This window comes from Pseudomassariella vexata (genome assembly GCF_002105095.1).
Source record: "Pseudomassariella vexata strain CBS 129021 chromosome Unknown BCR38scaffold_6, whole genome shotgun sequence".
Lineage (NCBI taxonomy): Eukaryota > Fungi > Ascomycota > Sordariomycetes > Amphisphaeriales > Pseudomassariaceae > Pseudomassariella > Pseudomassariella vexata.
The window spans coordinates 718,472-738,891 of record NW_024467961.1 but is presented as its reverse complement, the minus strand read 5'-3'; the positions used below and the strand labels follow the sequence as shown (position 1 = coordinate 738,891).

General features: G+C 51.7%; 7 protein-coding genes across 7 annotated transcripts; 2 read left to right on the top strand and 5 right to left on the bottom strand.

Moving 5' to 3' along the window:
- Nucleotides 1–1,394: 1,394 nt before the first annotated feature.
- BCR38DRAFT_301762 (major facilitator superfamily domain-containing protein) lies at nucleotides 1,395–3,274 on the bottom strand (the record flags this gene model as incomplete). The annotated part of the gene is made up of 5 exons (XM_040854567.1): nucleotides 1,395–1,844; nucleotides 1,900–2,032; nucleotides 2,236–2,543; nucleotides 2,751–3,027; nucleotides 3,102–3,274. Coding segments are annotated over 5 exons (1,341 nt in total), but the record flags the coding sequence as incomplete, so codon positions are not given.
- Nucleotides 3,275–4,120: 846 nt separating this feature from the next.
- BCR38DRAFT_408726 (1, 4-beta cellobiohydrolase) lies at nucleotides 4,121–5,531 on the bottom strand (the record flags this gene model as incomplete). Its single annotated transcript, XM_040858295.1, has 4 exons — nucleotides 4,121–4,632; nucleotides 4,732–4,965; nucleotides 5,030–5,202; nucleotides 5,272–5,531. 4 exons carry the CDS (start codon nucleotides 5,529–5,531, stop codon nucleotides 4,121–4,123), a joined length of 1,179 nt encoding a protein of 392 aa, XP_040716127.1.
- A 1,540-nt stretch (nucleotides 5,532–7,071) lies between these two features.
- BCR38DRAFT_408725 (dolichyl-diphosphooligosaccharide-protein glycotransferase) lies at nucleotides 7,072–8,249 on the bottom strand (the record flags this gene model as incomplete). Its single annotated transcript, XM_040858294.1, has 4 exons — nucleotides 7,072–7,256; nucleotides 7,317–7,672; nucleotides 7,729–7,829; nucleotides 7,899–8,249. The coding sequence occupies 4 exons, from the start codon at nucleotides 8,247–8,249 to the stop codon at nucleotides 7,072–7,074; spliced, it is 993 nt and encodes a 330-aa protein (XP_040716126.1).
- Nucleotides 8,250–8,744: 495 nt separating this feature from the next.
- Nucleotides 8,745–12,960, top strand: BCR38DRAFT_484449 (FtsJ-like methyltransferase-domain-containing protein; the record flags this gene model as incomplete). Its single annotated transcript, XM_040863753.1, has 10 exons — nucleotides 8,745–8,807; nucleotides 8,864–9,148; nucleotides 9,220–10,934; nucleotides 11,533–11,797; nucleotides 11,866–11,916; nucleotides 11,968–11,994; nucleotides 12,055–12,381; nucleotides 12,464–12,592; nucleotides 12,673–12,834; nucleotides 12,889–12,960. The coding sequence occupies 10 exons, from the start codon at nucleotides 8,745–8,747 to the stop codon at nucleotides 12,958–12,960; spliced, it is 3,096 nt and encodes a 1,031-aa protein (XP_040716125.1).
- Nucleotides 12,961–13,347: 387 nt separating this feature from the next.
- BCR38DRAFT_342363 (uncharacterized protein) lies at nucleotides 13,348–14,772 on the bottom strand (the record flags this gene model as incomplete). The annotated part of the gene is made up of 2 exons (XM_040855940.1): nucleotides 13,348–14,105; nucleotides 14,136–14,772. 2 exons carry the CDS (start codon nucleotides 14,770–14,772, stop codon nucleotides 13,348–13,350), a joined length of 1,395 nt encoding a protein of 464 aa, XP_040716124.1.
- Nucleotides 14,773–16,276: 1,504 nt separating this feature from the next.
- On the top strand, nucleotides 16,277–17,438 carry BCR38DRAFT_342083 (uncharacterized protein; the record flags this gene model as incomplete). Its single annotated transcript, XM_040855925.1, has 2 exons — nucleotides 16,277–16,324; nucleotides 16,395–17,438. 2 exons carry the CDS (start codon nucleotides 16,277–16,279, stop codon nucleotides 17,436–17,438), a joined length of 1,092 nt encoding a protein of 363 aa, XP_040716123.1.
- A 44-nt stretch (nucleotides 17,439–17,482) lies between these two features.
- Nucleotides 17,483–20,097, bottom strand: BCR38DRAFT_523524 (major facilitator superfamily domain-containing protein). The gene is made up of 4 exons (XM_040865264.1): nucleotides 19,300–20,097; nucleotides 19,128–19,227; nucleotides 19,064–19,076; nucleotides 17,483–19,002 (listed from the first exon to the last, which is right to left on the bottom strand). The coding sequence occupies exons 1-4, from the start codon at nucleotides 19,616–19,618 to the stop codon at nucleotides 17,653–17,655; spliced, it is 1,782 nt and encodes a 593-aa protein (XP_040716122.1). The 5' UTR covers nucleotides 19,619–20,097; the 3' UTR covers nucleotides 17,483–17,652.
- Between the last annotated feature and the right edge of the window lie 323 nt (nucleotides 20,098–20,420).

The window sequence follows — 20,420 nt, the reverse complement described above, 5'->3', positions numbered from 1 at the left end:
ACGTATGTAGCTCTGAATAAATTTCAATAAACTTTAGTCTGTTGTGGCTTTTTAATTGAACTTGAAATTATAGTGTGGTAAAAGTGCGCGACTCGGTGATATGCGCGACTCGGTGTTAAACCACGTTATAGCTTTTTCATCATGACATAATTTGCAGGTCCGATGTCGTTACTCACTACGCGCCTTTTATTTCCATCGTCACTCAGAGCGCAAAGAATATCGAGCTACTCAAAAGCTGAGCTCTTGTATGGTTTCTATATAGAGAGTGATTCACACACCGTGTGTTCTCAGTGCTGATTATTTCTCAAACATAAAGAACCTGTGGCAAAGTAAATAGCAGCAAAATATCCATGTCGCTGAGAAATCAAGTAGCGAAACTGCAGTGTGCTCTGTTTACGACCGTATACTTTCAATATGATGTACTTGGGTTTATGGACTTTACGGTCCTTACAACTATGGAAGAGAGTGACGAGAACATTTTAAGCCTCCGGTTCTGACTTAGGTTGCTGATTCATGAGGTTTCGGGAGAGTGCACATTGCAGATGCCCACATTCGCAGTTAGTGGTGTAACTCGGTCCCAGCGTACTGGCGACGAGATGACTACCGTCAACTAGTAGTGGACTGATGATGAAGATCTGCACTGCTCATAAATATCAGAAATGCATAACCATTTGCGATTTTCCATAACCTAAATACATTATCAACCTGGGTACAATGTATAGCGCATCTTGGCTTATGTTGACGCATCCAGCAACCAATAGATACCACTACTCATCAATCCGTAAGAAAAAACGATCCCCCAATTCATGTAATGTGCCAAGACATCAATTCAAGACTTGCCAATAAGGGAAGGCTGTTGCAGGAATGAGCACCAAAAACTCTCCAGTCTAGAAACGAATCATTTAGACCCCTATATTCCGGTTCTTGACCAAAGGAAATCGACGTCGTCCATTCACGATCATATCATGATTCTGCTTTATCGGCATCTGGGGCACTCCGCACTCTATGTCGTTGAAGTATCGCGTCGGGTCTCCCACAGGGTGCGTATTTCGCCGACTCCCGCCACACTCCTCGCAAACAAACCAAACCACTTCTTCGGCTGGAGCTCGTGGACTTGGTCGTTTTGCAATTGGTGATCTGGATGCGGCTGTTGCATCCGATAACAGAGAAAACGATATGCCCTGTGTTCTTTCACTACCAGCCGCCATTGACCGGGGAGAAAGCGCGTCCACAATGGACCAACGCTTGCTCGGATGTCCGGGTCTGGCAGATGGGATTTGCTTGGTGTATCCTTGCTTGCCGATGCAGATCAATGGCGTAAGGAGCAGTGAAAAGCCAGCAAAAGCTGTTGTGGCTGTGAATGTCTTAGAGTATGCAAGCTCATATTGAGTATAAGAAGACCAAACTGCAGTGGTGATGGCCAATCCAAGAGGGATACCTAGCCGGGTCGTCTGTAGAAGCGATGCGCCGATCGAGTGATGTTTCAGTGGAAGGGCGGAGAGAATATAAAGCTGGCTAGTGTTGAGCGTCCAATCCATGCCAATGGCTGTTAAGAGGATCGATGGGAAGATCCAAGTAAAGTAACTGTTTCCTTGACGCAAGAATACGAGAAGGAGGTTGCCGGTGACAGAGCACAGGCCAGCGATACCAACCAGAACAGTTCCGGGAACTTTATGCATTATCAGACCGACAAGAGGGCTGATGAATAACCCAACCAGAGCCTGTGGTAGCAGTCGAACAGCAACATTGAAGGGTGAAAGATTCTCTATCTCCTGTAGAAACATAGAAACCCAGAAGATAGATGATGAGGATGCCATAGTACAGCTCAGTGTTCCGAGAAATATCTGGCCTTTGGGTTAGCATCGGCTCTGAAGTATCAGTGGATATGCTTTTGCTTACTAATGACACGGTGTAGTCTTCCCAGATGACGGGAGGTATCATTGGTGTCTTTGTGAAGTATTCCCAGAGAATGAAACACCCCAGTGATAGAAGTCCAATAGTCAGGAGAAGAATCACAACGGGAGTCTTCCAACTGGAATTATGAAGTCAGCACATGCTATACAAAGAAAAAGTTTATAGGATTCGTTTTCGAAGAGCAAAATCCAGTTGCACATAGAAACAGTAGAATTATAAACGACGCGCGAATGAGAAACATGGCGAGAGAAGTGACAACCCAAAGCTATCATGTCACGAAGGGGAGACGAGAGAAAAGGTACAGATTAGGGAAATGCTTACGGTAGATAACCCTCGGGTCCGATTGTCAAGGCGACGGTGAACAGTAGTACGCCAGCGAGTAGTAAGAAAAGTCCAGTCCAGTCGAAGCGCCAGAGTGCTCCTAAAAGAAGGAAAAAGGAGTGGCTCAACTCATCGGAATCTGTGCTCTTTTGGTCTTGTGGATGCGGCTCATTGGGAATGACTAGCCAGGCCAATACAGTAATAGAAGCATAAAGAAGTCCGAGGCATATGAAAGGTGCCTTCCAACTGTAGAGCGAGGCCAGCCCTCCTGAGCTGACGCCGCCGATGATGGTAGCTGCTGGGTTGCCCTAAAATAAGAGTTAGAACGCTGTTAGTGGTGAGATTTGCAAGGTTTCAGAAGAGAAGTGTCTTCATGAAAGTTCTAGATTGAGCTTGATGAAGGAGCGTGAATGCCCTCTGCAGATACCCATCTGTGGGACAATATTTTGCGCAACGGTGACCAACTCAGTTCTCCTTCAGGACAGAGTAAGAGGATGATACAGAATATTTCTTACCATCAAAAAAGATGAGAACACCAAGTTCTTCCTGCGAGAAGATACGGGGTATGCCAGACTCAAGATGCCCACCGCAATCGGGATGTTGGCCGCACAAGCAACACCTGCCAGGCCAGACATGATATCAACCACCACACCGCTTTGCGCGAATGAAGTGAACGTCACGAACAAGGAGAATGCCGTGAGGCTGAGCAGCAACAGAGTCTTGCGTGTCAGAATCGGTGGGCAAACATCCGCAACATGTCCAAAGGGGATCAGAAATGCCGCTGTTGTCAATCTGTGTAATGCTAGTACCGAGAGCGGCAGGATACCTCCTGAATCATATCATAGGTATTGGTTTTAGGGACTTACCCAGCAGCAGCAGTTTCCCAAGCGACCTCGGCTGGACTCATCACCAGGTCGTCGCCTATCTGCGCGGCAATGACCATGACGGATCGTTGCAGGAATATAGACGAAGCGGCCGAGAATGCGATGACGGCGACGAAGAGGCATTCATGGAGGGTGTTCTTGAGGACTTCAGGACGTTGGCCTACTGGGATAGGTGGCGTGGCCTTTCCGTCTGTCAGGCACACCTCCTCGAGGTCGATTGGTTGTTTCTCTAGCGCCATGGCAAGATATTGTGAGAGTTTCGAGGCTTCTACAACGTCAAGTGCTCAAATAGCGAACGACAAGTTTAGTTTGAAGGTTACAAGTCGTGAGGTTGGTTGGTCGTCTGAAACGGCCCCATTCAGAATCAAGCACAACACGGCTGACGTAGGTCGACTGAATGCAGGAAGGGGCAATCTTCCATAGAGTTGATCACAACATGATCTCTGTCTGGTAGGGAAGACTGAGAAACTAGCTCAGTTGCTTCAACCAGCGAAGGTGGAAAGGGGAAGGTGCTGCCTAACAGCCCGATGGTAACCTCAAAGTGCAATTACATACCCATGTACCTAAGTATTTAGATAAGTCGTTAGGTAATACACTGTACTGCAAGGTCAAACTAGCCGGAGGCATTGACTCAAGTCTATGCCCTAAATTTGTCATAGCCCTCAAGAATCAATATGAAGATGGAGATGGAGATAAAACTGACCACGAATATGGCGGAGCCAATTAATTATCAGGGAAAAGTTCAAATGATTTGCGGAAACCCATTGTATTTCTCAAAGTTATATACAGTAAGAACGTATTGTAAAACTGTTCGTCGAATGAGTGAAATTCCACCATAAGCGCAGCGTTCCTTTCCTTTCTATTTACACCAACGACCGCAGCGTGCGCAACCTCATGCCATGCTACCTTATGCAACCACCACCGTCACCATCACCCCGACCAACTATTCCTCAATTTTTCAGCCCGAGAAGACGGATGGATGAGGTAAGAAGGCAGACAGCTTAGAATGCTGGGCTAGCATTCTTAAGCAACATCTCGAAGTACGCCTGGTTCCACGTCCCGGCCTCAGGGGACGGCTTGAACGCATCATCCTTCCCACAGAACGAATCATATCGAGTAGCGCCCGTGTCACTAGTCCCATCTGACTCACCACCGGGCTTACCCCAAACGAAAGCATCAGCCTGGGGCTCTCCCGTGGTGGCAGTAGGGCGGACACCAAAGCCGGCACCGTCGACGTTGCACCAGTCGCCCCACTCAGCGCGGAGACCCGTGACGGCATTGCGGCCCGTGTCGACGATGGCGTAGTTGGGCATGCCCGCCGTTTTGAGTGCGGCGCTGAACTTCTGCACGTATATCTTCTCGTTCTGGCACGAGTTGTACTTGGCGTCGGATGCCGTGGAGAACTCGCCTGGCGACAGGTCCCAGGCGTTCCAGCCGGCGATGTTGGTCGAGAAGCCACGCACTTGCTTGGGGCTGTCGGCTGCCTTGTAGGCCTTGGCCAGTTCTTCGGCACCTTTTTGGAATCGTTAATAGGCTGTCCAAGGCTTTTTTGTCTCTTTTTGTTTGACAGGGGCTAAACTGATCTAGGGGTTGGTGTAAGAAGGGGGCTCACCTGGCTTGAGGTTGGCGTCCCAGCCGAGCCATCCGCCGTGGCCGGCATCGATGTACATGACGACGTTGGGAAGGTTGAGGCTCTTCAGGGCGTACGCAACACCGTCGCGGTAGCTGCTAGCGCTGTCCTTGCATGTCTGCAGGTCTGCGTTGGTGACCAGGTTGGGCAGAGAGTCGGGCTCGATCAATAGGGCAAAGGCAGTGTTTGGCGCGCCCTGTAGGAGCTTGACAATGGCTGCATTTCAACCTGTTAGCAACGCTATCTCTCATTCACATGAGCCTCGTAGGAGTCTTCTCACGGTCAATATACTGCGTCTTGTACTTGTCGAGCTCGTTGTACTTCAACTCGCCATTGGAGGCCTTGGCGGCGCAGTCACGGCCCGGCAAGTCGTAGATGACGAGGCCGAGGATATCACTGCAAGGGGTGTCGTCGATGGCGGGCTGCACCTTGGCGATGTTCTCAATGGTGTCACTGACGTTTTTATTAGCCATTTCGATCTTATCTTGACCCTTGCCATATAACACCACCAGACCGACTTACATCCACAGGAAGCTACCAACATCGGCAACCTTGGCTGCAGAGGCCTTCAGGCTTGAGTCGGAGATGGCATCGACGGCCTTGTTGACCTCATCACGGTAGAACGGGTTTGCGTGCAGCTTGTAATTCTGCCACACATTGGTCGACGCGTCAAGCGTAACCGCCGACGAGCAAGCAGCCGCAGGAGCACGGGGTGACTTTTCCGCCTTGGGAGCGGCCAGGGCGCTACCCGCGAGGGCTGCAATCGTGTAAGTGACCTTCATCTTCCTATGACTAACTCTTCAGTTTAGTGGTGAGTGAGTTGAGGTAGTAAGGAGCGGGCCAGACCAGCGGCGGAGACGACGCTTTTTATAACATCTTGACGACAGCGTGACCAGGCCCGGTGGCACCTCGAGATTAACGTTGCCTTCCTTCTGGAACCCCGTCTATCTTGCAATCAGGAACCCAGGCCCGCCCATCGCGAACGTACTCGGTAGCTAGACTCCGAGTAGGTCAGTGCCGACTGAGGCGGCAGAGGCAGACAGAATGCGGGGATCCTCTGGAGGTTGTGGTAACAATTCATGCGATACGTATAACAGCTCAACCACAAGTGGAGATCATAATTTGTGTATACAACCGCCCCTTCGGGCCTATTGCGGTAGGGTGGGGGATAACGTCTTGGGAGTAGCGTTAATATAAGCTTATACCTCACGCGTTCGTCGATACTGGTATCCAGGGTTTACCAAGGATCTAGCCCCGGAGCCTGACTCTTTCAGACAACTTTGGAGAATATGGGGTAGAAGTAGCTTGTAGTGTTAGCCCCTTGTACCACCTACAAGACACACATATTGGGAACCGATCGTATTCCACACCATCCGGTGTTCACCAGAAAAGCAAGCGTCTTGGGGCAGATCCCGATGGAGGGTCAACTTTGCTTTGACCTCACCGTTTGGGGTCATGTGGAGCATAGCATACCCTTCCCAATAGGAGCACGTAAAACCCTGAACGGTACTGAGACACACCTTGGCTAAGAACTGTAAGGTACCATTTGGCGGGGGAGACACCAAGGACAAAGCTGCGGTTTGGATAAACCCTTTGGAAACTTTAATCAGGTGAAATAAATCGTATAACGTGGCGAAGCAACAAGACGTCGATTTAGCCGCACGGGAACATTCTGGCGCAACAAATTAAGTCCTCGGCTAAATCTCCCAGCATCCCAGGAGTGCCACTATGGCTCCCATATTGGCATGCGAGTAGTGGTCAGGCGCGACGGGCATCTCGGAACGGGGAAGTAGATTCACATCTGCCGTAATTTGAGAGCCTCACCACTCAACGTCCACGCCAGGGTAGCGCTATTCGGAGCTATGCTCCGTGGTTTCGCAGAAAACCAGCTATCTAGGTCAGTTTTGTCTTATGCTTGAATATCACCCTGCCCATGCACAGCTTCCTCGTAGGACCAAAACAGGTCGGTCATAGGCCAAACTTCGGGTGATCATCCGATCCAACCAACTCTGATCACCATCCAGACCACCTTCGGTTCAGATGGATGGATGAGATGGGCCAACTGGTGGATATTCCCAGGCTCCTGGCTCGGTACAATCAAACATGAGGCCCATTGGTGATATCGAGACAGATCAAAACGAGGTCGTTGGGGTTTTTTATCATTTCGTTCTCTATCGGACCTTTTCCTCGTGACCTTCGCAGAGATCGCACGTACATCCCTGAGCCCCAACGTGTCGCCACACTTGGGTCTAATGATCTCCAGGCGATCCAATTGTCTTGTCTCTATAATGATGCCCTACCTTAAAGGCCAGACAAGGCTTCTCACATGAAGGGAGGCAGCGAGAAGGGGTACCCGCCATTCTTGACGCGGAAGATGGAGAGAAGCAACCCGTAAACGAGGAAAATGACGGCACTCCAGATGATAACGGTGACCTGCTGGAGCTTTGAATCGACTATCCTCGGAGCCTTGATGATGAGGGAGATCACAGCGAATGAGAGTATTCCATCTGACATTATTAGTAGTCTAGTATAATCGAAATTGGGATCATTCTTGACTGAGGACTTACAAACGCCGGCAACGATCTGAGTCTCCATGCCTAGTTGGTTTTGGAAACCACCAGAGAAGTAACTGATGCCTCCACGTCCATCGGAAGCGACATAGGGCACTTTGCGAATCACGTTGAACATCTGGCCACCAGTGAACAAAAGGATGGCCATCAGGCTGATGCCCGCCCAGACGTTGCGGTTTGTGATGACGGGGAGGATCCAGGGCCACAACTTGAAGAGGACACCAGCACCACCAAGCATGCTGACAATGGTGACCACCCATAGAACGTAGTTGACTGGGCGGCTGACTGCAGGGTGGGGTCTATCAGGGAGGTGACGCGCAACCCATGCATGCACCTGTTCTGCAACTTGGGGACTGAAACACTTATTAGCGTTAAACGAACGACAGATACGCGATTCTGGTTCGCTTACCCGTTGGTGAAGTCGTAGCGAATCGGTTCGGCCGAGGACACGGCATGAGGACCCGTGGTGGGCTGGAAGAGAAGGAGGACAGGAGCTGTTTGGAGACCCAACTACGAAAATCGCAAGTGATTAACAACGGCTGCCAGGCAAAGTGTAGATGGCGATCATGTTTCACTTACCGACATGAACGTGTCTCGTCCATCAGAGAAGTCCAATGTAGCGAAGACAGTTCGGGACTCGCCCTTCTTGTCGCCCTTGATCCAGCTCTTAGACAAGATATCCCATTCAGGCTGGAACTCGCGACACAGCTGACATCCGAATCGATTGTCCAGTGCGGTCAAGAGAACTGCTGCCGTGTAGTTTCGAGGGGTCGAGGTCAACTTCTTGTAGGAAGTATCGGACAGCTTCACTGGGTTCGAAACGAGCGCCTTGTTATGAAACTCGGTGAATCGGTCGACATCCAGCGACTTCTTGGCAGCGAGAGACCCCAATGGCAGGGCCAAAGACAGTAGAATCGAAAGCCAGCGCATTGTAAATGCGTTGATGAAATTGAACAGTCGAAAAGAGTGGTATGGTCCCACGGCAATTGAGAGGTGTGCTGTGTCTGCACACTTATAGTTAGCCGAAGAATTGAAATCGGCGTCCTGCGTTGAACATCGAGGCTATGATCTCGAAATGTCGTCGGGTCAAGATTCAAGGTGGCCTTAATAGAAGCTCCAGCTCTTGCCAGCTGGATCCACAGCTGCAGCTACTGAGTACTCTTGCCCAGACGCCATTACGTAGCAGGCGGCCCGACCAGAGCTCCGACACAGCCATTTGACCCTAGTCTATTTCTGGTAATCTGTTTTGTCGGAGCTGCAACCTCGAAACCGACCCGTGACTTCACTTGACACGATCTACACGGGTCATACCACACCGCAACTGGCACCAATATCCCAACTCTGAACTCGCTCAAAGTATGAGCTTTACACATTAAGTAGAGCTACTCTGCGTTTCTTCCTAAGACTTGATCGCGACTTCCCTAAATGGCTAGACCAGCAAAGCCCACCAAGGGCCGCGAAGAACATGTAAACATGGCCGCTGAAAAGGTACCCATTGATAGACTTCGGTCGCACATCGCATACGACTAATCTGGTATTCACAGCAAACCCAACTGCTCCACGAGCTTGAAATGAAGCACCAGCTCGGTGGAAGCCGATCCGACCTTCTGGTCAAAGATGAGGATGTTCGCCGACTGAAACTTCGCATCCTCATGCTGCGCGACGAGAACATCTCCCTCCGCGATGAGATCACTCAAAACACCGATGAGCATGCCAAACTCGCCGCCAAATGTGAAGGGCTGAGCTCACAGCTCGAGGCCAAGATTGAAGTGGTTCGCTTGCAGGAAAAGCAACTACGGAAACAGGAACGCGAGTTCTCCAGTGTAAAGGTAATGGCCACAACCACCGCCTGTTGCTCGCTTACTAGGATCAGTAATGCTAATCTCTTGGCATCCAACAGGCTGAACTCCAGCTCATGAATAACCTCAGCCAAGACTCAACCAACATCCTTTCCGAGAAACTAGCTCTGACGCGCGAGCTTGCCGTTCTCAAGCCAGAGCTCGAGCATCTCAGATCGCAACTGACACAACAACAAGCCACTCTAGCTGAGAAGCTGGCTTTAGAGCGCCAAGTCAACACGCTGGAAGTCGAACTCGCCAATGAGAAGAAAGTAATCAAGCGAGCAATGCAGAAGCGCGAAAGCAACGACCGTGTCGAAGATGAGTTGCGGCAGAAGCTTCGTGAGGTAGAGAAGAATTTGGCTGCTGAGCGATCACAGCGCGAACGTTTGGAAGACCAGCTTGCACAGGAGAAGCAGACACGTCAGTTAGCCCTGCAAGATCAGGACAGCATCCGGGAGCTGGAGTCTGACCTGCGCAAGAAGCTGAATGACGCACAAAAACAGCTTCGTGAGGAGAGGGAAGACAAGGAAAGACTAGAAGAGGAGCTCCGGGCTGAGAAGCAGTTAGCGAAGAAGGCGTTTAAGAAGCAAGCTTCCAACAGCGACGAGGAGGAGCTGCGCAACAGGCTGGATGAAGTTGAGAGCAAGCTGGCCGCCGAGCAAAATGAGAAAGAGAAGGTCCGCAATCAGGCACAAACCTCCCTTTCCGAGGCAGAAACCCGGAACGACTCGCTGGAGAAGAAACTCGAGAAACTGAAGACCAAGCTGCGGGAGACACAGGATCAGCTCAAGCAGTGCCAAGCAGATCTCAAAAAGGCTCAACAGACCAAACCCTCAGTGTCGGAAGAAGTGACCAAAAAGACGGTCGCCGGACGCCAGGTGTTTAAGAAACGCAAGGGTAGCGAATTCGCCACGGATGACATTACTCAGATCACCATTGGGACACCCGGCGCTGAGGAAAGACCGCGCCGGGGCGCCAAGAAGCGGTCCTTCGAGACTACGCTGGTTGGGGAGAAATCGACATTCTCCATTACCCCGTTCCTGAACCGCGGGAAGTTGGTTGGCGAGGAGACAGTGAACCCCGATGAATCCATGGAAGACTCAATACTTGGGCCCTCCGAGACAACCCGAGCGGTCGAGGTCACTACAACCACAGTGCTCACCGCTGCGGCAGATGACTCTACGAGCTCAAACGTACCGCCGTCAGAAATTAGCGGAACAGTCTCGCCAGATGAAGAACAGCCCGCAGCTGAGCCTAAGCCACAGCTGAAGAAGCCTCGCGGCCGACCGAAGAAGGTACTCGGCGACGCGCCATCAGCAAAGAAGAATGCCCAGCCAGCCCCCAAGGTGGCACTCAAGAAGAAGACTCCCAAAGCCAGCAGTACCCTGGACAAAGTGACCGAGGAGACCGAGGAGACCGAAGAGAACGAGCCGAATGAACCGTCGGGTAACGAAGAGAATAAGAACGAGAAGACGCAAATGGTCAAATCCAACTCCACTGCGCCACAGGACGACAACACCGTCTCGGCCACCTCCGCAAAGACCGAGGAGCCCAAGAAGAAGAAGCGCAAGGTGCTAGGCGTGGCCAAGCCGACGCTCTTCGAAGACGAGGAAGTCGAGCCGGCGCAGCCGATGCGCAAACCAGCGAAAACAGCAGTCAGCGGTGTAAAGCGAGCGGCCCTTGGAGGCAAGGGGACGTCGAATGCGTTCGTGGGCGGGGCGAGCTTCTCGCCGCTCAAAAAGGACCGTAGAGGGGTTGGAGCTAGCTTTCTTGCGTGAGTGATTGTTGCGGAATAACCAGCATTGGGAGAGTCATGGTATAAGTGAATATACATGGACGGGGTTATGCATTGTAGGCAGGCGTTGGGGCATTTCGGTTTGGTATGGTTCCAGGTTGGATGGCCTGGATGGGCTGCAGGATTAGGACTGGCTGCACTGTTGTAAAGTGCAAGTATGAAGCACTTGGTGGTGAAACCCATGATTCCTTTACTTGGCTGGTGACTTATGCGAGTAACTCCCTAGCCTAAAAACTTACAGATATATCATACCAATGTTCGTAAGATACTTCAGGAAAGTCTGACTGTCCTGCATGCAATGCCACTGGAGTGCAAGTATCGCTGAAGTTTTAAGCCTGACAATCTACTCCAGTAGACATTTGTTCACCCTCTCACTCTATGAATTCATGGTCTTCTTGTCAGTTGATGGGTCTTGTTGTGACCGTTTCTAATACCGGTATTTGCATAACCCCGGTACAACGGTCGCCACGATTTTCCGACTCGCCTAGGATCTTGGCCGGATCGAGCGCCGCATCTCAAGATCTCTGAGAAGTCGCAATCTGACACCACATACGTTCGTTTTTCTTAAACTGAACAGATGCGGGAGAGCGCAGATTCGCCAATCCCAAGAAGTATTTTGGATGAAGGGGCTGTCGAGGATAGCGGGTCCTCTCAATGGAGGGCTCTTGAGAGTTGCCTCATTCGCTGCTGCGGCTTGCTCAATTCCCATACCCGCAACCTACGTACAGGCGCGTTGGTCGTCGTCGAACTCGAGATGGAAGCAGCGACAGGGCAGCGACTTCTACGCCCGCGAGGCTAAAGTGCAGGGTTTGAAGAGCAGGGCGGCGTTCAAGCTGCTTGAGGTTGGTTCTTGATGATGGATGGACCTTGAGCGTGTCTCGTTCTTGGAACTGATGATGTACAACTGCAGATGGATTCAAAATACCACTTATTCAAGAAAGGCCAGACGGTGATCGACCTTGTAAGTTGTTGTTCTCATGCTAGTGGGATAGCACACTCATCTGCAACACAGGGATACGCGCCAGGAAGCTGGTCGCAGGTGAGACCTTGTATCTCACTGAGTCTGAACGGTGCAAAATACTGAAATCATAACCCGTAGGTCGCCCTAGAGCGCACCAAACCCACAGGACGCGTCGTCGGCATCGACATCATCCCCGCGCAGCCACCAAAGGGTGTGTCCACCATCCAAGGCAACTTCCTGTCTCCCAGCGTGCAAAACCTCGTCAAGGAATACCTACATGAATTTGCAAGTCAGAAGCCGGCCGCCCGCGCCACCGGTTACCGTATGTCCAAGGAGGACTTTGACGAGAATGATGACATTGCGGCCCTGATCCGGGAGAAAAGCTACATCGACACGGAACGCGCCGACTCGGCGCACGAGGATGATTGGGGGACTATGGCGGAGAAGGATGAGAGATTGGTAGATGTAAGACCTTGCATGAGCCTGGATCTGCTGCGCCTTGGTGTATGTTGTGATGTTGGGTATCTTGGCTAATTTCTTCGAGCAGGTGGTGTTGAGCGACATGTCAGCCCCCTGGAGCCAAACCGCTGGGTTTTCATGTAACACGTTGAGTAACCCGCATATTAGGATGATGAACACGAGCGGCATGAATGTCCGAGATCACATTGGAAGCATGGTAAGAGTCTTTCTCTAAATCTATTTAGCCCCGTTTTCTCCCGCTCCAACTCTACGATGCTAATAAAAGTATACTGACAGGACCTCTGTGCGGCCGCTCTTCAATTCGCCAGCGACACACTAGCCACTGGCGGTCATTTTGTGGCCAAATTCTATCAAGGATCCGAGGACAAACAGTTTGAGATGAAGCTCAAAAAGATGTTTGGAAGGGTGCACCGCGAGAAGCCTGAATCATCCCGAACCGTGAGTTCTCTCTATTTGATATTTCAGTGAAGTACGTATGCTTACTCTAGATAGGAATCGAGAGAAGCGTACTTTGTGGCGTTGAAAAGAAAAGGAAATGTCACGCTAGCAGATATCGAGAAGTAGTGGAATGGTGATACATAGGTTGTAATATGGACTATGCCGATTGTCCCGACCAAAGACATGATGAACGCAAATCATGGAGCATATGGCCGCAAAGATTAGTACCACAACTGTTTTCCCAACAAACCGAAATCATCGAGCCAGCGACGTACCGAAAACGACGCATTACCGGAAAATGCACGAACTTTCTGCCCTTCCCAGAATCGCCGAGGAACTCAATTAGAGGTGGCTCCCGTTCAACTAAGATTGCTATGTCCTCCTTGAAAGCGGCTTGGTTCTTATTTTCTTCAAGGAAGTGACATGAGAACAATGAGCTGCTCACCAAAATGAACATGAAGAGCCTTCCCCGCACCTTTAAGGTAGAACAATCTACCTGACATTGGATTGAATTTAATTTAGCGGATGTCCGACAAAATCATACTCATCCCCAACACGATACAAATGTGCCTCCCAACCCCCTTTAAGGGCAGTCGCCGCTATACCAGCGAACGTAAACACCGGCGCCGCATTCACGGTGCCCAGAGACGCCACGCGCAGCACCGAATCGATATCCCCCTCTCCCAAACAATAGCCCGTAAAACTGTCAATCCAGATCTGGCCTTCTTCCAAGACGATATCAGTTGCATTATTATTCGCAAATCTAGATGCCAGGCCGAACGCCCCCTCCGACCCGGTTTTGATGGGCAAGACCCACCGCCCGGCTGTCTCACACATGAACAAGTCGCCCAGCTCACCGGGGGTGGATGTGTACTTGCCACAAACGGTCAACCTCGTCTCGATGGAGCTGATGACCATGATGACCACCATGAACGCCATGAGGAGGAGCGTGTAGGCCTTGTACCACGGGGACGAGACGCATGGGATGATGGTCGTCGTCGTGCGGCCGCGGAGGAAGTAGTACGCGTAGAGCAGTACGCTGACGGTCAACCCGAATAGGTACAATAAACCCAAAGCGAAGGTCGATGTGGTATAAAAGTAGATGATGCTGGTCGTGGTTCTCCACGGTATCACGATCAGACCGCAGATGATCCAGATACCGATGCATGGAACAAGGTAGAGAATGCGGAACATTCTGCTAGGCCAGTACGAGATGGGCTTGAATGGACCTTGAGGGGGGACGTGGATGTGTTGAGAATCAACAAGGTCGTCTATCGATAACCAAGACCGATCCAACATACTTCTTCTCGCCATCGGGTTCAAGGGTACCGACACCGACACCGTCACCGTCTGCGAGGTGAAGTCTTTGGCCTCATACATATAATCATCCGTTAGCCAAGCGGCAGCGCATAACCGTAGAAGCCCGAGAACCGCCAGAGGAAAGAAGACCTGATCAAGTCCTATGTTTCCGCCCGGATTAAGTCTCCCAGCGACTGCTCCGAAGAGTGCATATACAGCCTGGGTACCCTGCAACGTAATGATGAGGGTCTTGATGGCTTCCGTGGAGAATATGCTGAAGTTTTCGGGCAGGCGAGTGCAGAACGGCAGGCTTGCCGTTACCATTTCCTCAGACCCATCCCACCCCTGGGAGGTCCAGAATACCGCGTTACTGGCTGCTCTTTCCGCGGGACCCCATGAGCGACAACGAATGCGTCGATCTGCTATAGCAATGTAGCGCCAGATGATAGATGTCGGATTGTAGAGACATATACGATCGAGCAGTCCAGGCCGGCTGGAAGTCAAATACGAAAGTCGAGGGGGCACACCAGACACAATGTGAATGATCAGGGGCGACAAACAAAGTGTGGATAGGGATACCCAATCAGAAAAGGAAAGATTCTGGCTTTGGTAAGAGAGCGGTAGAACGTTGGCGAACATCTCCCTAGACGGCAACGTGCCAGCAGTAGTCATGCTGCTTTATGCGGTGTAAGCGAAGTTTCTCAAGCGTCGGGCGCCTTTGACCGACGGCCACGATGTTGTTGCGAGTGAACGAGGCTGAAATGCAATCCATGATCCTTATCAATGTGGAATGGTCTGAACATAAAACCTGATGGGGTGAAGGACCCAAACCCTTGACTGTAGGTGGGCCAAGATCATTTCCAGTTAGAGGTATACTGAGATCAGCCTTACAGCTGTCAACCAGCTGAGGTGGATCCTGGCCCTGGCCTTTGCGGCTCTGAGTAGAATCAGACCACTTTCATCAACTGAACTTGATGAGGCTCTGCAAGGTCTGCTGGAATGTATTCCACAGCATAAGAGACTCCATTCCCCGTATAATTCGAAGACGCGCTTTGAGGAGCCAAGTCTCTGATGGGAGAGTGACTGGGTTGCCCCCCCAAAAGTCCATAAAGTCGCGTCCTTCACTAAAGTCAAGTCGCCATGACTCCCAGAGGGAACCTCACGCCGAAGGTAAGATTCCGGCCTCCACTCAACCCCCGGCAAGCAGATTACTGACCCATATGAACAGACGGTCATGGCTCCTTTGGCCGCCTTCTCGATGGCCTGCATTCTTTTCGCGTATGCGGCATACACTTCCGAAGGACTTGCTCAATGGAGTTAGGTGCTGACCTGACCAGATACACGCGGTCTTCGATCCAGGCGGCGCGGCGAAACGCGGTAGGTACTGACCACTTGTTTCCGTGGCCTCAACTCATAGAATGCAGAAATTAGAGCGCCAGAAGCGGACTGGCCAATTCCCACCTCGGAATGAAGGTCAGAAATGACCGGCGACTTGAGGCGTGGTTGCCAAAGACACGACCCTGGAAGTAATTCGGACTCGGCAAGCCGGTCAATAACTCGCATCGGAGGGAAGTCAAGGCCACAGATCCCATATTTCGTCATTTCGTCTTTGTGGCCTCGGGTAAACAACCTTGACTTGTCCCAGAGTCTCTTGTAGAACTCGGCAATTTTAGCTGTGAGTGGATGCATCAATGAGCTCTCGACAAAAACCCGACAACAGGGGATTCACAAGGGACCTTAAATGGTCTGGTGTGGGCAAAAACACGCCAATAACTCGACTTCGAGTCAGAGAATTCATAGAAAACAATCCCATCATTTCAAAGTTGACTAGATTTAGGTGTTTGCGCAAGTGAAGTCAAGAAGTGTTCAGTGTTGGCTCATAGCCGTGGGTACAGTCAGAAGTCGGTTCTAAAAGTTATCAAATATGAGAGGTACCAGCTGGCAGAGGGGACCCCTGCAACCCCAAATCCAGGGTCCAAATAAACACCTGTCCAACCGCGGCAGCCACGAAGTCGGATCCCGGAAAGTCGACGATCACTTCTACCATTCAGTCACTCGCTACATAGCACTTTCCTGTCTCTCGGCTTGTGCATTCCACCTACTCAACAATGATAGTGGCGGCCTATCTACCACTACCACAATAATGTCTAACAACCTCCTATCCCTAATAGGGTGGTCCTTCCTCCCCAGCGTACGCACATCTCTCCCGTTTCCCGTCCTAACTCTCAACTGAAGCATCGTAAAACTAACAACATCTCCAGCTCGTAACCGGTTGGGCACATACCATATACTACAGCCTCACCATCCGCGCTGGCCAGCCGAAACCCACTCCCGGCACACCACGCTTCCTCGAGCACCGCCGGCGCATCCACATTTTCGTGGTATCCCTCTACCTTCTCTACACCATCTACGAAGCCGACTACGAACTGCAACGCTCCTCCTCCTACTACGCCGACCTAGGCGTACCCTTCAGCGCCACCGCGTCCGAAATCAAGTCCCGCTTCCGACGTCTGGCCGCGCTGCACCACCCCGACAAGGCTGGTTCCGGTAACGGTGTTGACAATAATAATGGCGATTTCTTCATGCATCTCAAAACGGCTTCAGACGTCCTCATCGACCCAGCCAAACGGTTCGCGTACGAGCGCTTCGGGCCGGACGTGGTGGATTGGAGGCACTGCGTGACGATCCGCGACTTCGTGCTGCGCGGGTGGCAGATCCTCGTGCCGTACTATGGCATGGCCGCCGCCGTCATGTACGTCCTGGGGATGCTTGGATACCTCGAGTGGGGGCGGTACTGGCGGTGGCTGACGGTCGCGGCGCTTTGTCTGTTTGAGCTGCACACCGTCACGCGGCCAGGCTTCCCGGAGTTTCTGAGCAATATTGTGAATCCGATCTTGACTACGTTCACGAATCATGCGCCGTACTTGCCGTTTCAGGTCATTCTGCTAGCGAGGAAGTGCAGCGTAACGCTGTACATTGCGTTTAGCCAGATCGGGCCGCTGCTGCAGCCGCTGGGGCAGCTAGGGGCGAAGCCGGGAGATGCGTCGGAGAAGGCGCTTAGTCAGGGGCTGGAGAGGCTGGAGCAGACGGCAAGGGTCATGGATACGGATGCAAGTCGGCTGATGGAGCTAGAGATGGCGCCGTTCGCAGGGGATCCTGAGGTTTTGTCGACGATGCGGACGAAGCTCCAGGAGTGGTTGGTCCAGAATACGATTCGCTCGGATCCGATGGTGCGAGACGCGCTTGGCAGATCATTCAAGAAGAGGAGAGTGGATGCGCCTGCTGGTGCCAAGGGCAACAGATGATTGCAAATAGTTTAGAGCAAGAAAACAGACATAGACTATTATATACCCCAAGGATGTACCTGACCAGTTTGATGCAATCTTATAGCCCGACAGCCGTCCTGTTGTATGATCCCTTTCAGCCGTATGAAGTTGACGACGCTATGCATAACATACGAATTTGCAAGATCACTCCACGATATATCTTTGTATCAACCGAGACCTCCTTTCCCCTCTTTTACAAGCTCTGCCTACCCCTCGTCTCTATCGGCATCAAACACATCCCCACAAAAGCCGCAAATATCAACACGGCCGACAGATATATCGGCAGCTTGGTCCCATCACCCGGGATATTCGCCGCTAGCACGGGTGCGATCAACCCCGCGAACCTATTCAAGAAGCTAGCGACCCCCGTCCCCGCGCCTCGTACAGGAGCCGGGAATATCTCCGGCGTGAAGGCATACAAAACGCCATACATGATATTCTGCGTAAACGCCTCGATGCAGGTAAAGAACAGCTGCGAGTTAGGCGTGTTGCCAAAAGTGACGAAGAAGAAGAGGAAAACGGCCGATACCAGCGCCGAGATGGCCAGCGTCCCCTTGCGTCCGAGCCAGGGTGACTTGTGGTCCACTGTGTACGCGGCTACCAGACTGCCTGGCACGCCCACCATGGAGATGATGGCGTAGTTGCGGTAGGTTTCCGCTGTGGCGGCTTCTGCTGCTCTGGTGGCGATTCCGTCGGTGGCTTCGACGACAGAGCCGCCGTGCGACAGGTACTGCGGCAGGAAGGCATTGAAGAGCGGGTAGCCCATGCCGATGGTAGTCCAGCAAAACCACATGAGCATGGTTGCTTGCCCGAGTTTGCGGGTGCTGAAGAGAGGTTTGAGGTGAGCGACGGAGAAGGATGATAGATTCCGCTTAATGATGTTTGCTGTCGAGAGCCTCGTCATCGAATGTTGGACAATCTCTCCATCAACGACGGCGTCTAGAATTTCCTCCGTAAGCCAGGTCTTAGCGTGGTTGCGGTGGGCGATGCCATGTACGACGGCGACAGCTTCGGCTTGTCGGCCTTGTGACAAAAGGTACTTCGGAGACTCGAAGAGATGAAAGACGAAGAACCGTACGAGAAACATGATGAAGGTAGCTAAACCAATCGCCGTAATGAAAGACCGCCATCCTACTTCGACCGGTCGGGTTGTGATGAAGTACCATGCAGCGAGCGACGAGGCCAGTTGGCCGACCGGCCACCATACGGATAGCAGTGTCAGCAAGGCACTCGACGCATCCGGGAGGAACTCGAGAAAGAGAGCACCGTCGACTGGCAAGTTTCCCCCCACCCCAGTCCCCATGCACGCCAACAGGAAACAGACGCTGCCCCAGCTCCCTGCGTATGCGGCCGCTATTCCGAATATGCTCGTGATCAGCAGCGTCATATTGAAAGCAATGCGACGGCCAAGTATATCTGCCCCTATTCCCCAAAAGAAACTCCCTATGCACAAACCGACGTACACGGAGCTGGTCGTGTACCTGACGGTCTTTTCCGATATATCAAATTCTTGCGAGAGAGATGGAAGTATTAAAGAGAGGCCCTATCACAAGTCAGAGATGACCATCCCCAGACTGAATCCGATTCATCAGGTCGCGGCTTACCTGCATCCAAAGACTGCCGCCAGGTCAGTTTAAACGTTCCATTCTCGATGTCAGAGTGACTTACTTATCCGCAAACCATCCAAAACCACACAAAACAAACAACTGCCAGTTGTATCTCCCCATGCCAATATCCTGAATGGCCTTATTGATGAGTCTCGATTTCACTGTATGCCGAACGTCAGCCAGTCTTCCCCCACGTCTTCGGCTCACCCATCATATCACCAGCGAAAACTCACTCTCATACTCAGTCCACCCTTTCCCCCATATCTCCCCCGTCCTGATCTCCCTCCTCAACCCCTCAACCGTATACTCCGCCGCGCACATCTGCAGCATCCCCGTGTCCTCATTCTCGCCATCCTTGCCCGCCTCGGCCTCGCGCTCATCATCCAATGGATTCTCCTCCTCACGAATGCCGCCATCCCGGACCTCCTCAAATTCGCACCGCCCCGATCGCGCCGAATGGCTGTACAGATGTGCCTCCTCGAGCGGGACCAAGACGCCGACGTAATCGTGCACCGATTCGCCGCGCCCGAGTTTCCATGACAGCAGCTTCATCTCTGTAGGGCTCCTCCTGGCTGTGGTGAAATGGCTATCGCTCTCAATGACGAACAGTTCGCGTGAAACGCTCCTTCCCTCCAAATCCCGGGTTTATCTTGTGGCTGATTATCTCTCTCCGAGTTTTGTAATGGTTCATCAACTTCGAATGAAACTACAAAAGTAGGTCGGTTCTCTTTCTAGTTTATATAAAATCAACCTGAAAACGGCAAATGTTTAGGACTTCCCCACGTGATGGCTGAAGTGAGACAGCCTGGCCCTCGCGCCCCAGTGTCCCTCCTTTCCCCGGATTTCCAATGTCGCTTTGTCAGGGATTTGATTGCAGCTCGGCAAAGTACAAATTGCGGGGAGGCGATTGAAAGGACGGAGTACAGCGCCTTCCTCCAGTTTAACAGTTTCGAGAAACTGATCCGATTCTCTACATTGGTGTTATTTGAGAAAGTTGAGGTTGGAAAATTGGTCAGCAAAGTACTTGCCAGATGTTCCCATGTTTCGTAAAGTTTCGTGAAGACCAGGCCATAGCACGTCAGCCGTTAGTGCTAGCCTACTAGGCCACCTGTGCCCCCAAACATCGGATCCCTGGCGTCGTGATCATCTCTAATCCCAGTCACAGCTGTCACGGGCCGGCAACATGCACACCCTAGGATTCGTGGACTTGAGCAGTCATGCACTACGAAGTAGGTCTATAACATGACGATAGTCTGTTACCAGACAGCACCGCCCTGTTATACGCAGTGAAAACTGGCGTTGAATTCAACCAGCGATGGTGCAACATACGTATGTGTTGTTACTTAAGTTGGTG

Bases quoted from the DNA above. Each gene is read 5' to 3' on its own strand.
- BCR38DRAFT_523524 (XM_040865264.1), bottom strand. From the start codon at position 19,618: ATGAAGCTGCTGTCATGGAAACTCGGGCGCGGCGAATCGGTGCACGAT. The intron at 19,228-19,299 runs GTGAGTTTTCGC...TTCGGCATACAG, and splicing joins AGGGTGGACTGAGTATGAGA to TGAAATCGAGACTCATCAAT.